The following is a 16869-nucleotide window of genomic DNA, read 5'->3' as shown; positions in this document are numbered from 1 at the left end:
AGAATAATAAATATAAGCATAAGCATGACACACGTGGCTTTATTTAAATAATGCTTTCAATGATTTGTTAAGGGCAACTTTATTCTCTTACTGGTTACAAATCAGAATATATAAATAAATAATAATAAAAACACACAGGAACACTTTCTGGAACCCATCATGCACAACAGCCTTTACATTTTGCTTGATCCCTCAGTAGAAAAAAAATACATGCAAAAAATGCCAGCCAAGTTGCACATTTGAGGTAAACCTCCTTTCAAGTGAACTGGAAATCTACCTGCTGATTATAGGTGTGGTTCACCTATAGACCCTTCTTCGACTATACCATGCTTGGCTGCTGCTTAGAATGTAAAGTGTAGCATAACCAGCTTGATAATTTGAGTAAGAAATGAATTTATTCCATGATCCACGACTTTGTGTCAGGTGGTTCTTTGACTATGCCATGCATAAATGTGTAGAATAAATACATGTAGAATATTAAACCTACATTTCTAATAAATATTTTAGCAAAACTTATGTTTTAGTCAGAATTACTGCACTCCCATCAACACACAACCATCAAATGTAAGTTATACACACGTCTCAAGTCCACACGCATCTGTCGAAGTATCTGACAGGACAAACCACGATAAACTATATCCTTGGTTATTTGAAGCACTTTCTCTGCTCCTGTCAGTTTTGTGGTCTGAGTCTGACTCAAATAATCCTATCTTCTCAAGTCATAAAAGCTGCTGCTAGTTCAGATTTGACAGATGAAGTCACACCTTGATTGGACTCCTCAATTGTGATACGAAGATTTTTTTTAGTTGTATGGATGTCGCCATCTTTGATACCTTACTCACCGTTGCTATAATTATAGGTAATGGTCACAAATAGAATAGGCCTACATGCTTGACTTCGCTTACTTGTTCATCCAGACAGCATTCAAAACGCTATGTAAATCGCCGTGTAAAGGACTCACATCTGGAAGTAAATGCGGTTGTTAATCCCAAACAGTGTCAGTGTGAACGTAGTCTACCTATGATTCATAACGGTTTTTCCTTACTTTAATTTTTTATAATTATTGGGTTAAACTGGCTTCTTTACAACTTGTATATAAATGATGTGGAAAGTGGAGGAAGGTCCTCACCCAAGGTTTACATATTTTTCGGCTTTAATATTTATATTGTGTGGTAACCGTTTTATAAAAGCAATAAGGTACTCGAGGCTGGTGCTGAATTATAACTTATAACACGCCCTTCAGCCGTGACTTATTCACGATACAGCACAGCCTCTCAAACCTTATTGCTTACATGTATCGTCGTGGCAACAATAAAAGTGTCTACTCAAAGATATTGCTATATAGTTTATATAGTGGTATGTAAATATATCCAATGCAGCACAAGACTACTTATAGGGATAGTTCACCAAAATTTTTTTAAATTACCCTATGATTTACTCACCCTCAAGCCATCCTAGGTGTATATCAGTGGTGTAGTCTAGTTTTTTGTAGTGAGTATACTGTGCCTCATACTCACCTCATACTCACCCGTCCCAGAGCGTCACCCCATAAGCACCACCACACTCACTAATGTATACAGTATGGATCGACATGTAATTGAGAGTATTATGAAAGACTAAGTGTTATCAACATGTCAATTTATTAAAAGCAACACAAGACTTTAACAGCCAATGTCATTTACAGCTGGGGAGACTGGACTGATTTTCTACTGTTTAGTGTTAATCACCATCTAACTCAGCCAGTTAAGAGCTACATTTAGCCTTAGATGTTATATAAATATGGTCCCTGAAGCACATGTTTTATCAGCTGACAATAATAAAAAAAATAATAATAAAATGAAAACATTATAGGCACAAATACAAATTTACTTTTAGAAATGGTGTTTTTGAAAAAAAATGGTGTTATTGTTTTGGCAAGTTCACTGTTTAAATTAAAACATGTATGAAAACTTGTGTGATATTCCTTTAAAATAACCTTTAAATAGATGTCATTATTATTATTATTTGAAAGTACATTTTACTGTGCAATTTCTAAATTCTTTGAGTTAGACTGAACTTTTATTTTGGTGGGTTGCAGACATTTGAGTTTCTGTGTTTTAATAAACTATTATTATTAGGCCTACTTGAAGTATACTGTACTCTACTGTGCAATTGTAAATATATTTCTGTTATAATTTCTTCAAGTTATACTTAACTTTTATTTTGACAGGTTGTCGTAAAGACATTACAGTTTCTGTCTGTATATGATACGAATGAATGACGATAGTTTTATCAAATTAAATGGTGAAATTCTCGTGAAGTGACTCTCATAGCAGCTCTGCGATGAAGTTCACATGTGTATTCTACATCATGTTTCAATACAGTGAAACGCTGAAAACACCACGAGCGTCAGTGTTTGTGTAGTGGAGCCAAGCGGCAACCTCCGAGTCTCTCTCTTGAAACCAACACGGAAGTGAATTAAACGGCAATTCATCAACTGGCCGCTTGAGACTGGCTGCAAAAGTGAGTCAAATCTGCATCTCCCCCATGTTGAAATGCCCAACTTTACAGCAGAAAAAAAACATGTTTACAGCCTGGAGCAAAAAGTGGCTTTGGTCTATACAGCTAATTTTGCCCTTCATGACAACTGTGAGGGGGGTGAATTTTTTTATAACTCATCCGTTTAAATTATATTAAGCCTTAAATTTCTGCATAGTTAAGGGTGTGTCCACTTTTGAGTGACAGGTGGATTTCCGCTGCTGTGGTCATTAGTCATCATTAGCCGTTTGTCTGCTGTCTGTTAGCCGTAACGTTAGGGTTTTTCGCCCATTTTCGTTTATGTGATGGCAGTGACGTACTGCCAAGATGGCGACGGTCGGCTACGCCCACTTTAGTCAAGTCAAGTCAAGTTTATTTGTATAGCGCTTTTCACAATACAGATTGTATCAAAGCAGCTTCACAGTATTAAATTAAAATAATACAACAAAGTTTGTTTCAAGAGGAATTTATTGATTGATAAAATTAAATTAAATATCCCCAAAATATCCCCAACTGAGCAAGCCAAAGGCAACAGTGGCAAGGAACCGAAAAACTCCATCAAGTGACCTAACGGTGTCCTAAAACTCCATCAGGTGACCTAATGGAGAAAAAAAACCTTGGGAGAACCCAGGCTCAGTCGGGGGCCAGTTCTCCTCTGGCATTTATGAGCTAGAGGCCGGATTGTAGTTTGAACTGTAGGATTATATGAATGCCTGGCTGAAGAGATGCGACTTTAATCTAGTTTTAAACTGGGAGAGCGAGTCTGAGCAACGAACAGTATCAGGAAGACTATTCCAGAGTTTTGGAGCCAAATGTGAAAATGCTCTCCCTCCTTTGGTGGTTTTGGATATCCTAGGTATGACCAAAAGCCTTGAATTTAGTGATCTTAAAGAGCGCGATGGATTATAGGGCGATAGAAGATCCGTTAAATAGACTGGAGCTAAGCCGTTTAGGGCTTTATAAGTCAGTAGCAATACCTTGTAATTAATACGGAACTTTATAGGTAACCAGTGCAGTGATGATAAAATCGGTGTTATATGATCATATTTTCTTGATCTAGTAAGAACTCTAGCGGCGGCATTTTGGACTAACTGTAGCTTGTTTATTGAGGATGCAGGACAACCAGCTAATAAAGCATTACAGTAATCCAGTCTCGAGGTCATGAATGCATGAACTAACTTTTCTGCATCAGAAACTGATAGCATGTTACGTAGCTTAGCAATGTTTCTAAGGTGGAAAAAGGCTGTTTTTGTAACATATGAAATATGATTTTCAAAAGACAGGTTGCAATCGAGTATAACACCCAGGTCTTTTACTGTAGAGGATAAAGTAACAGGACATCCTATGATGTTAAAGTTGTATTGTGCGAGGTTTTGTGGGCGGTTTTTTGAACCGATAAGTATTACCTCTGTCTTGTCTGGATTTAATCAAAGAAAATTACGCGTCATCCAATCTTTTATATCTTTAACACACTCTGTCAATTTGGAAAATTTAGCGTTTTCATCCGGCCGTGATGAAATATATATTTGAGTGTCATCAGCATAACAATGGAAACTAATTCCATGTTTCCTTATAATATTTCCAAGTGGCATCATATATATGGAAAATAACAGAGGGCCTAACACAGATCCCTGCGGCACTCCATAGTTTACTGGAGTTATGATCGATTTTTCTCCATTTAAATAGACAAAATGGTAGCGGTCAGATAGGTATGATTTGAACCAGCTTAGTGCTTGTCCTTGAACACCAGTATAATTTTGTAGTCGATCTAAGAGTAATGTATGATCTATAGTATCGAACGCAGCACTAAGATCAAGTAAAACTAGTATTGAGATACAGCCTTGGTCAGAAGCTAAAAGTAAATCATTTGTGATTTTAACGAGCGCAGTTTCAGTGCTATGATGCGGTCTGAATCCAGACTGAAACTTTTCATAGATATCATTTTGTTGCAAGAAAGAGCCCAGTTGAGTGGACACCACTTTTTCTAATATTTTAGACATAAATGGAAGATTTGAAATGGGTCTATAATTTGCTAGATTATTATGATCTAATTGTGGTTTCTTAATGAGAGGTTTTATAACTGCCAGTTTAAATGTTCTTGGAACATGACCTAAAGATAAAGACGAGTTAATAATATTGAGGAGAGGCTCTTCCACTACAGGTAACACTTCTTTCAGTAGTTTAGTTGGTATAGGATCTAATAAACATGTTGTTGTTTTAGATGAAGTGATACGTTTATTTAACTCTTTTTGTTCTATAGTTGTAAAGCACTGTAATTGTTCTTGCGGGGTGATAATTGAAGCTGAATTATAAGGCGCGATTGAAGATTGAACGTTTACAATTGTGGTTCTGATGCTTTCTATTTTCTCAGTGAAGAAGTTCATGAAATCATTACTACTGAACTGTAACGGGATATTTTGTTCGGGTGACGTCTGTTTATTTGTTAGTCTAGCCACGGTGTTAAATAAAAACCTTGGATTGTTTTGGTTGTTTTCTATTAGTTTGCGGAGGTGCTCAGCCCTGGCCGCTTTTAGGGCCTTTTTATAACGTGACATACTGTCTTTCCACGCGATTCTAAAGACCTCTAAATTAGTTTGTTTCCATTTACGCTCTAAAATACGGGTTTCTCTCTTTAAAACATGCGTAGTATTGTTATACCATGGTGCTTTATTTTTCTCTCTGACCTTTTTTAATTTAATAGGTGCAACCACATCCAATGTTCTAGAGAGAATGGTGCTCATAGTGCTAGTTAGTTCTTCTAGTTCATCTGTTTGTTTGGGTTCAGGCAGCAGCTGAGACAGATTAGATAAGCAATTTGAGAAATGATCTATGGTGGATGGGAGGATTGTTCTGCCTGGTTGATAACGCGACGCCGCATGACATATTACAGCAGTACGTAATATGCAAGTTACCATGTAGTGATCAGTGACTTCATCACTTTGTGGAATGATATCTATATCGGTTGGATCGGTTCCATGTGATATAATTAAATCGAGTGTATGATTAAGACGATGAGTTGGTCCGGTGACGTTTTGCTTGACCCCAAATGAATTTAATAAATCTGTAAACGCAGCTCCTAACGCATCATTTGGATTATCTACGTGTATGTTAAAATCTCCAACAATTAATGCTTTATCGACATTGACTAATAGGTCTGAGAGAAAATCTGCAAACTCTTTTAGGAAATCAGCGTAAGGCCCTGGCGGTCTATATACGGTAGCCAAGGCTAGAGATAATAGGGATGTTTTTCTAACATCTAAGAGCGTAACATTTAGTACAAGTACTTCAAATGAAATAAACTTATAACCCGTTTTCTGAGTAACATTTAGAATATCTCTATAAATGGTTGCAACACCTCCGCCACGACCAATCAGACGGGGCTCATGCTTATAACAGTATCCAGGAGGAGTAGACTCATTAATACCGAAATAATCATTTGGTTTAAGCCAGGTTTCAGTAAGGCAAAGTACATCGAAGCTATTATCTGTGACTATTTCATTTACAATAACTGCCTTAGGTGTGAGTGATCTAATGTTTAGAAGACCTAGCTTTAGAAAACTTTAGGCTTCAAAAACGGTCTTCAGAAACCTACGGGTGACGTCACGGACACTACATCCATTTTTTTTTTACATTCTATGAGTGGAGCACACATTGAGCGCTCATTCCCAGAGACGCGTAGAACAATTGCAGTCTCTTTTAACTTTAATATTCACAGACACTAGTCTGTCACGTTTTGGGTTTGTTCATGTCATGTTTCCATGTCTGTCATGTGATTCGCTGTTTGTCATGTGATCCTGCCATGTGTCTTGTCATTGGTTAATTGTCTGATCATTGTTCACAGGTGTCCCTCGTCTTGTCATTAGTCTGTGTATTTAAGACTGTATGAATGTGTGTATATATGTATGTGTGTTTATATTTATATATGTATATATGTATATACAGTATGTATATATATATATATATATATATATATATATATATATATATATACATACATATATACATATATACATATATACATATATAAAAGCATGGACGACGACCTCCAAATCTTTAAAACTAAGAAAGGGTTTTATCTTAGAAATCAATCTAAGCTGATAAAAACTATTCTTTACAACATAATTTATCTGTTTATCAAAGCTTATAGGGATGAGTCAATTATGACACCAAGATTTCTCACACTATCTTTCACCGTCATTTCTAATGGAACAAGAGTACTGGGCTATCTTCTCTTTGAATTTTGGTTATACATTTGTTAGTTTATGTTTGATAACAGTCCTTAGCTCAATTCATGAAACATTTTAGTTTAAAGATGAGATGTCATTAATATGTCATAAATATGTCATTTAAATAGTACACAGTTAAAGAGGATATTGTCCATAATACTATAGAAAATGATATAAGATAAATAAATACAATAATTATAAACAAATACAATAATTTTTTTTTTTTTTAAGGAAAAATGCAAAAAGGATACTATGCCATATTGTGAAGTCAGAGTTACCCAGTAAAGATACTAACTGAAGTATCTTCTATACAGAAGATCAATACTAACTGGTTATTATCATTATAGTTATTATTATCATACACAGTGTTTGGGACCAATGTGAGGCAGAGACTGGAAGCTGATCATTATAAATACAAAAGTTCAGTCATGAAACTCTAGATGGCACAGGCTGATAGGTCCTTAACTCAGCATGCTTGCAATCACATCATTCTCTACAGGGCACAGCTGATTGGTTCCTGCTGTATCAGTAGCCAATGAGCTCGCTGCTCAACCTTCAAATATTTGGTCAGCTTTTTCTGTAGCAGTATTAGTTGCAGCGACTCCCTCCACCTGTATAGATCTGCTACAGGTAATTCTATATTGTACAGCAGTAGCATGTATGTCTTGAATCTGTTCTGCGCATCCCCTGCGCAGTTGCGAACATCTAGAATCTCAAATACGCAGCTCTCCGGACTATACCAATATGTTGCTATATTTTAGGGGTGTTCAAAATCCAATACAGTTGTATTTCTGTAATTTTTGCAAATATGCAAAATGGAGATGGAGCTATGAACATTTAATAATACGTATATACAAAATCAGTTATTTTAAAGACTACTTATACTTGTATACGATGCGTTCGATATGTATATTTTTATAATAAACGTATTCAACTCCCTCATGAAATAATAAATGGATGTTGGATGTTTTTAATGGAACATTGCATAATCGTCCAGGCTGTCTGGATCTGGAAGCACTTTATGCAAAAAACTTTTGATTGTTCAAGGTAAGCAAAGGAAACATGTTCTCAAGAGTAAAATGTGAACATATCTATTGTGCAATCTATTGTTATAGAAATGCATTTATAATATTTTTCAGGGTTGCACTTGCAGCTTTAGCAGTGTTGTGTTGTGTGTACTCTTTATTAGAATATAGTTTGATGTATGCAGTGTAGTGGTTTGTGATGTGTGGCAGACTGTGACAAAGCACCTTACTTCACTTTCTGATCAGAGTTTCTCCATGAACGACCTGAATGATCCTCCTAGATGGAATATTAGACCAGAGCCAGCCGGAAATGACGGGGGCAGATGGAATTATGCCCTGCTGGTGCCCATGATCGGACTGGCAGCATTTCGTAAGGGGTCTTTACATGCTTTTCAAAGTCATTCACCCTCACTAATGTCTTGAATGTTTGTGTGCTACATTATACTGGATAATCCACTTTATAGGTTGTATCTGTAATGAAATCTGGGTTTATGAGAGGTTTGTAAAAGCAATCCATCAAGTAAATTCTACAGCTTTTCCCACAGTATTACCTCTTTAGTGTATCTCCTATATGTTAACAATTATGTTGTATCAGATTTTTAATTAACTATTTAAAATTCACAGTCTTTCTCTTTTTTTCTGTTTTGCCTTATAAGTTTTAGTTTTTGCAATTTTTGTACTTAAACTTATTTTAGTCAGCTGCCAAGGCAACATTTATTATTTTTTAACTAGTATATATATTTTATTTGAGCTTTTTTTGAATTAATAATTTATTTTAATTATATATTTATTTATTTATTTATTTTTATTTATTTAATTTTTTTACATAATGGTAATATAATAATGAACATAAAACAACAACTACCAAAACACACCCAAAAAAGGAGGAAAAGAAAAGGTCAGTTCAGATAGCTACGTACACATTAAGAAGAGTTGGAAATAGTCATGCATACAAGAGAAGCAAATCATATTATAAAAAGGGGTAATTTTGGAAAAACAGTAAATTATTAAATGACTAATGGTTTAGTAGTAATAATTGTGGGTGAAAATAAGTTGAGAATCAAGCTATTTTATCTCTTTCTACCTCATGCATTATATTACTAAAAATCAAATCAAAGTTTGAAATAAAGGATATAGGGTTTCCAAATATATATATAAAAAAACCCAGTTTACCTTTCAAAATATATGTAATCTTTTTGATTGATAAACAAAAGGACATATTATTGATCCACTGTACGATAAATAGCTAGAAATCCCCAAAATTTCTGGTTTACAATTGAACCATTTTTAACAATAAAATAAAAATACAAATAAAACAATAAAACTGATGTAAACTGATATATGTAATTTGTTGTAGATTTTTGATTTAGAGTCATATTCTGTTTAAATTGTTTTGGTCACTCTTATGAAAGAGTTTATATATATATATATATATATATATATATATTAAAATCTCTGTGGGTGTATTTTCAACTAGGTTGGATATGGACTCGAGAATCACAGAGCCAGATCCAAGGTGTGAAGAACAAGTACGATTGCGACATGGCAGCCATCAGCAGAGACCTGGAGCTGAAGTACAGGGAGACGCTGAGGGAAAACCGGCGGACGGCAGCACACCTGGAGGTGGAGCTTGAGAAGGAACGCCAGCGTGTGCAGGGCTTCAAGAAAGCTCTGATCTCTCAGAGTCAGCAGCTCATGGAGGAACGGAAGCAGCTTCAGCAGGAACGGCGGGATCTGGATGTGGAGAAGAAGCACCTGCTGGAGTCTGGCGTGGCCGGGGTGGCGCTGCGGAAAGCCCTGCAGCGAGAGGAGGACTGGCAGCGCAGGGCTCAGGCTCTGCTAAAGGAACTGGAGGTTCAGCTAGTGGAGAGGCAGGACGCTTTCTGCAGCATCCTCATGCCACGGGAACATCGTGTGGAGATGGAGAAGAACCTGCTGCTGAAGGTGGCTAAAAACCCGGCGGGTGCCGAGCTGAACCTAGAGGACGATCTCAGGGACATTTTTAAGAACGACAGACACTGTGCAGATTTACTGAACATGGATAAGCGCAGGAATGGGAATTTGATGTGGCTGTATCTCAGGTACTGGCAGCTGCAGGTCACCCTGCAGAAACACAAGAGGGCAGAGGAGACGCTCAAAGGAGCATCGCCATCCTCCAGCAGACCTTGATGCAGGACAGTTGATCTTTATGAAAAGAGACAAGTGCGATTTTGTTTCCATAAATGTTTTCCTAATGTTATCGTCATGATTTATTTATCAGCTATGCCAAACTTTTTCAGGAAACCTGTTGAGTCCTTGACAATCATATCATATCATATCATAACATGAATTGTTTTTGTTTTCTTTCTCCTTTTTTGATCAAGTAGAATGCAGAAGAATCAAATGGTTTCTTATTTGTTGCATTACTTATGAACTTAAAGGGACATTGTGTAGGAATTTCTCCCATCTAGTGGTGAAATTGTATTTTGCATTCAAATGAATAATGCTCTCCAGCGCCTCACTTTTTCAAATGCGCGTTGCATCTACGGTAGCCGTTATGTACCTAAAAGCTATGACAGGATGTCTTATAATAGCACTTCGAGTTTTTCTTCGGGTGAACAGGTTTGTTATTTAAAACAAACTGAAACTTGAAACAACGAAAAAAAGAATGTTACAGTATGAACTACTGACTGTCAAAAACATTAACTATGGTAATTAGTAGTAATGCCTTCTTTACTCGTTATATTTTTTGAAGTATGTGCATTGTTAGATATCATCATCATCAGAGCCTTCTCTAACGTTACTTTACTCAATAGCTGCTATTCATCAAAGAGCCTGTTTAACTTTTAACTATAAATGTTCGACTGTCTATATAATAAAGTACACAACCAAGCAATTAAAAAAAAGCTTGTAATTAAGACTGTAACATTGACTTACCTGTCGAGAAGAAAGCAGGCAACTTCAGGGTCTCTTTTGAAAGCTTTCTCCTGCATTAGCTATCCTGACAGTAACCCTTGTTTTTGTAATCTCCGGTCACGTTTCCTTTTACGATCTATTTTGGACTTTTTCGACGACGAGGACTCCTTATCCTGTGACTCATATGTATGTATGAATGAACGGTGTATAAATAACCGTGCAGTGTGCATCATTTTAAACTTGCCGCGGCAGTGACAAGCGCCTCTCACTGCTCTGCTCCTCCGCTTCTGCTGGCTTCAGTCACGTGACGCTGGCTCTGAACGAAACGCGTTGTGGAAACGCGTTGGCCTAGTACTTTTTGTCCCTCTCTGCTATTATAGTTTTTCAAGATGGCGGAACTACATGGAAGCCTCCGTGGACTTACCCGTCCCATGTATATAAAGATAATAAATTCTTCGTTTACGAGGATTAGTCTGAACATTGGCATAGGTAATTGTACACCATTGAGGGCATATTTATGAATAAAAATATAGATTTTAGATAATAAAATACCTAAAAAGCTACACATTGTCCCTTTAAGAGGATTAATTCATTCTCAATCTAAAGATGGTTCATAACTAATATGTACCACAAAAATAAAAATACTGACAATAAATGTTTTCTGAAAAGAAATGTATTACAGATTATCGACTCAGGTTTCTTTTTTTTTTATTGTGAGCCATAATTATGAACGAAATGTACAGTCAAGAAAGCATTTATTAATTGCATTTATTTCCAAGAACTACTAACTGTTTTGAACAGATGTTGATCGTCCATCAGAGATGTCTGTCCTTGCAGTTCATTGTAAACCTGCTGAGAAAGAGCAACAGCTCATTAATGTATAATCAGACATATAAAAATGTAATTACATTTCATTCAGACTTGTGCAGTGTTGACATTTTATTCAGGATCAGGATCATTAATGTTTTCACAGTTTATCCTTTTTTGGCGAAACTATTTAGCATAATCAATTAAACAAATTTAGATCCTTAAGCCACATTTAGAAAATGTATAAATGTTACTGCATTACATATCACGCATTTATTGTAAATAAATAAACACTTCCAAATAATTTCACAATAAAAAGTTTCAAATGATAAAACGGATATGATTCAATGGCATAATATTCATAAATTGTGGCCTGGTTTCACAGATAGGGCTTAGACTAAGCCAGAATTAAGCCTTAGTTTTAAGTAGCTTTTATAAACATGCTCTAAAAAATAAGAAATACTGGTGTGTATCTTGAGACAAAACAATGGCACTGACATCTCTTTAGTTGCTTTCAGTTCAAACATGCATTTTAGTCTTGGACAATCTTGAAAATTATATTTTGTGGCCTCTGCATCCTCCTTCCTTAAGGCTTCTCAAGTAAATAATATTTGTGAGCATATGGGGTTAGAAGGCTTTGGAGTTGAAGTGTGAGTGAGGTCACCCACCATACTTGTCATCGTATCCGTGTCCATGATGGCAGACAGCTTTCATCAGCTCATCACTCTCGTCGCTGGAAGCGAAGAGCGTCTCGTGGTGGAGAGATGAGGCTGGACGCTCTGAAGTCTGGACTCCTGGGTTGGATTACCAGTGGTTTATGTTCGGTAATGGACGAGACCTCTCTCTTCTGAAGGCAAACTCCATTTAAACTAGTCTCAGTGTTCATAGCGGGCGACGGCTCGCGGGACACGTCAGGCGGTGTGGCGACTCTGGGCACAAATAGTGGGATTGGAAGAATGTTTCTGTAAGGTAAACGATATTCCGACATCGGCTCCCCTTCTCTCCCCATGCGAATCCTCTGGTTTGGGGATCGTCGCACCGTGAAATGAACCACCTGCTTACGTTCGTAGCTCTCTTTTCTTATCGAGTCCTTCTCAGCTAGTGTCATCCTGTGAAGGAGGACTTGTGAAAGTTAATAAGAAGTAAGTAAATTCTGAACAATAACCAACTTAATTTTTTTTTTTGACAAACTCAAAATCACACTTTAGCCTACAATCGTACCTCAGAAGAAACAAATAATTCACTTCTGTTCAAAGGATTGGGGTTACTACGATTTTTATGCTGGATAGAAATAAATGTAGGCTAACTATTCAGCAGCTATTTTTTTATTCATCAATGAATCTTGAAAAAAATTATCACAGTTTATGTAAAAATATTCAGCAGCACAACTGTTTTCAACATTGATAATAATAGGAAATGTTTCTTGAGCAGCAAATCAGCATATTATAGCCTAATGATTTCTGAAGGATCATGTGACACTGAAGACTGGAGTAAGAAAGAAAGAAATAAAGTCAATAGAACTTGTGTGCTATATATGTCTTTTGAAGCTATACAATAACATTCTGTGAGGAAAAATATAAACTGTCATGCAAATCAAAATGCAAGCTATGAGATTTGCAGCAGAGAAAAAATATTCAATGAATAACCAAAAAATGTTGGTCTGTTCCTCACAGAAATCTTTGAATATGTAGCGATAAGGACTTTAATGATGATTTTCCTGTATTTTTATTTATTTTTTTGGTCCTGGATGACAGTCCTGATTACTAGTAACTGTTGATAACAGCATGCAAGGTTGGAACAACAAGGGCGAGTAAATATTTACAGATTTAGAATTTTTGGGTGAAGCATTCCTTAAAACACATCAAAAATCTGCAAAGACAAAACAAAGTCAGAGACAGAAACGCATACTTATATTCTGGTCTGGTCTCCATCAGTAGGTCTAACCAGGTGGCCTCATACGATTCTCTGGCAATCTCATCAGTCTCCTGGAAATCACTGTAGGAGTTCAGCAGATATGACCTGGGCGTCTGGCTCAGGCAATGCATCTCATCCAGTGAGCGGTCAAAACAAACAAGCCAAGATAAGAACGTTATCAGTCAGATCTTCTGATAAAGGCTGCTACTGCCCTCCTGAGTGTGTCTGTGTCTTATAAATAGGGTTTGTTACTATTTTTACACCCTGCCATCATGGCCACGGTAGTCAGCTCAGATTGGTGTAGTTTGACGAGGTGGGAAAATGACTAATACCACGACCATTTCACTGAAATGCAAGACTCACATCTTCACCAGGTCAACAGTGCCAAATGTCCCATCTGAGCTCAGATTTCCTGTTGTATGTGCGTCAAAACATAACGGTTATTGCTGATAGCAACCAAACTAGATGTTGGCTGCCATGGTACCTTGCACTAAAAACAAGGTAATGCATGTTGGTGCCAATAGTGCTTTTTAAAAGTATGCAATATACAGTATATGTGTGGTATAGAAAAGCAAACAAACAAACAAAGCATCCCTGATATTCTGAAAAAGTAAAAATAGAAGAAGGTGCAGATATTTCTGACACTTATGTGATGTCAGAGGGTCCTTGTTGTCTGTCTCGGTTGTCAACACCTGTGCCAAAGCCGCAAGGCATTATTATCTCACACCGTGGCATTCAGAGCAGCATGCCATCCTCATACACCAGTCTGCTAGATTCTTGTATTGTAGGTGAGACTTGTAGTCCATCACTCAGCAGTGTGAACAATCCTTTCTTGAGTTACTGATGAAAGAGGACATGAGGATTCCTGCGGGACGATGTTAAATTTGGCCTCGACGTGCATCAACCTGTTATAACTTATAAGTGATGTTCAGGGCCGCCACCATGAGGGGGCACAAATCAGAATTTCAATTTTCCCCCCTCTCCACCCCTGAAACGAGATCGATTTGAACCCTTTGACACGTACAATTACAGTGGTGCGATTATAATATTCAGTGGGTACAACAGGGCTGAAGGCGCACCGGGGTAAACTGCTTTTGATGATGCACGTGGAAATCTGGCTGATCCTTGACACGATCGCTGACAGCTACCCGAAGTTGATTCTGCCCTAATTTGATCTAATATTTTATGTTTTTTTTAAATGTTGTAGATTTATGTAGCAAATGAGACTCGATAAAAGTGATTGCCTATATTTTGAGACAAATGTCTTGTTTATGATTTTCAGTTATGTTCAAGGTAATTAAAGTAACAGTTTTTCAATACCGGAAGAAAATGTAAAAGTATGGTATTTGGGGTAAAAGTCACCCCTGCTGTTGGGGTTAATGGAACAATAATTAACATGATAACAAACAGCCGGCTGACTTTTCCATTTGTTGTCATGACATGGTTAGATTCAGATGGGAAATATCATATATTAAGTTGGGTGTCCACCATAGAGATAATCACCATATTTATAATAAAACCATCATACTTGTTTATCAAAATAAACCAAAAATAGTACAAACTTTGCTAAAGTGATTGTTTTGAACAAGTATTAACATAAATATATTAAAATAATTTTAGCTAAATTATTTGTATCAATACTTTGTGCCTTTTGCCCCATGCTGGTTTTATGTCACTAATTGAATTTAAAAAAAGGACTTTTGTTGCACTTGAACTTGGAATACACACACGATTTTTTTTTATCTGGATTGGAGGAGTTTACGTGGTCGAAATTAAAAAATGTAATAAATCCTTCCCTCGTGGGTCAATTTGACTCCCGTTGGAATGAATGGAATGTGAGGAATTAGTTTTTTATTTGTCAATTTTTCAAATAAAACCTTTTTTACTGTCTATGAATAAAACCAATCAGTCACAATGCAGACTGCTCTCAGATATGAAGTGGTTAGATTTTAACACATTTATAATGCAGATCTAGCTGCAGGCTAGGCCTACTATATTAAGCATTTTTTTAATAGCTAAAATATTTATATTTTATAAAATATTTTTTACCCTAAAATTGCTTTAAAATCAACGCCATATGTCTAACCAAGTTGTGTTACAAATTTGAAGTTGATATCACTAAAATTTAAGTTCTATTGAAGCTATGATTTTCTAAGGAATTTCTAACATTCCTTAGAAATGTTTTATGCATTCTCCTGTAACAAATTAATACATTTAATAGACGCCCTCTACTGGAGAAACTAAAAACGTCCTCAATACACTGACGGCTACAGCAGTTTGGCCACATGTAGGAATAGGAATCACTGCATTAGATAACAAGTTACACTGTAAAAAAAAAATTACATCCCCACGACAAAAATATCTAGTGACTGATCACATCTAAATTTTTCAATTAGTCTGACGTATTATTTCTCATTGAGCCAATGTTAACAGACTATTGCAACAAGAATTGCACTTAACCAATTTACCAATTTAAAAATTTAGATGTGACCAGTCACTAGAAAATTTTGACTTGGAGAGGTTAGACATTTTTTACAGTGTACCAAAACGAGTCATGCCTTCATTAGTCTTTTATATAAAATATATTTATTGTTTTGATTTTAAACCAGACAAAAATACGAACAGCAATAACTGTTTTATAATATAATAGGGCCTATATAATATAGCCTAATATTTGCCTTATCTCACTGTTCTGATATTTTACTTTTATTCCATGTTTCATTTAAAACTTACATTTTTAATATTATAGTGTATGATGGGACTGAACGATAACAAACCATTAATACAGTATTGAGACGCTCCAAATCGCTGTGTGTGTTTGTTTCCTATGATGTAATAGTGCGCATTCAAATAGAACGCGCAGGGTTTATAAGCGCGTGACATTCTTTCACACTTTGTGGGTTTGTTGTAGTGGTCGAGAGTGATTTTTCAAGCTTCCTGTTATGGTTCCTGCATGACTGCCTGGTCCTAGAAGTTCTTGTCACAGCTGCCTCAGATGCTGTTTAAATGCCATATCTCGTCTGCCCCAGTGGCAGGGGTTCATGTCATGGCTGCCCCAGATGTTCCTGCAGCTGTCCGGGTATCAGAGCTCCCCATTTCATCCACCCTGGTGTCGAGATCCATTTAGTTTATTCTGGGTGTCCATCAAGCCAGTAAAAGCAAATCTGAAAAATAAAATAAAATAAATATATAAAGTATATATGAAATTAATGTTTACATTTCATCATTTTGGAGACTCTTTAACCCAAAGCAGGTAGGTAAAATCGAGAAAAGGTAGGTATTTTAATAGAATTGTTTAATATTAAGTGCCTTTTGACTGTCCCTCATTGTGATGGAACCACGAGATATCATACATTTACTTGTTACTACTGTATTACTCGATGTAAACCATCGAAAATAGTAAATTGTAAATCTAGAAGAAACAGGTTACCTGCTTTTGCAGTGGTCTCTCTTTTTTTTTTTTTTTCAGAGCTGTATAGTGTTCA

The 16869-nt window shown here is 36.3% G+C and overlaps 2 protein-coding genes across 4 annotated transcripts; one reads left to right on the top strand and one right to left on the bottom strand.

The window, feature by feature from the left end:
* The first annotated feature begins 7650 nt into the window (after positions 1–7650).
* ccdc127a (coiled-coil domain containing 127a) lies at positions 7651–11204 on the top strand. Of its 2 annotated transcripts, XR_014200931.1 has the most exons (4): positions 7651–7790; positions 8015–8138; positions 9246–10099; positions 10135–11203. XR_014200931.1 is itself a non-coding variant. In XM_082150956.1 (3 exons), exons 2-3 carry the CDS (start codon positions 8024–8026, stop codon positions 9935–9937), a joined length of 807 nt encoding a protein of 268 aa, XP_082007082.1. In that variant the 5' UTR covers positions 7782–7790; positions 8015–8023; the 3' UTR covers positions 9938–11204. The 2 variants fall into 2 exon arrangements, 1 of the variants encoding a protein (XP_082007082.1); XM_082150956.1 differs by having other exon boundaries at positions 7782–7790; positions 9246–11204.
* On the bottom strand, positions 10080–15138 carry LOC309484633 (telethonin). Of its 2 annotated transcripts, none has more exons than XM_082150958.1 (4): positions 13379–15138; positions 12139–12579; positions 11230–11515; positions 10080–10173 (listed from the first exon to the last, which is right to left on the bottom strand). In XM_082150958.1, exons 1-2 carry the CDS (start codon positions 13513–13515, stop codon positions 12192–12194), a joined length of 525 nt encoding a protein of 174 aa, XP_082007084.1. In that variant the 5' UTR covers positions 13516–15138; the 3' UTR covers positions 10080–10173; positions 11230–11515; positions 12139–12191. The 2 variants fall into 2 exon arrangements, with proteins under 2 accessions (XP_082007084.1, XP_082007083.1); XM_082150957.1 differs by having other exon boundaries at positions 11230–11512; positions 13379–15133.
* Between the last annotated feature and the right edge of the window lie 1731 nt (positions 15139–16869).

Source organism: Leuciscus leuciscus, assembly GCF_965113295.1.
Source record: "Leuciscus leuciscus genome assembly, chromosome: 20".
NCBI lineage: Eukaryota > Metazoa > Chordata > Actinopteri > Cypriniformes > Leuciscidae > Leuciscus > Leuciscus leuciscus.
This window is presented reverse-complemented; position numbering and strand designations above follow the sequence as displayed.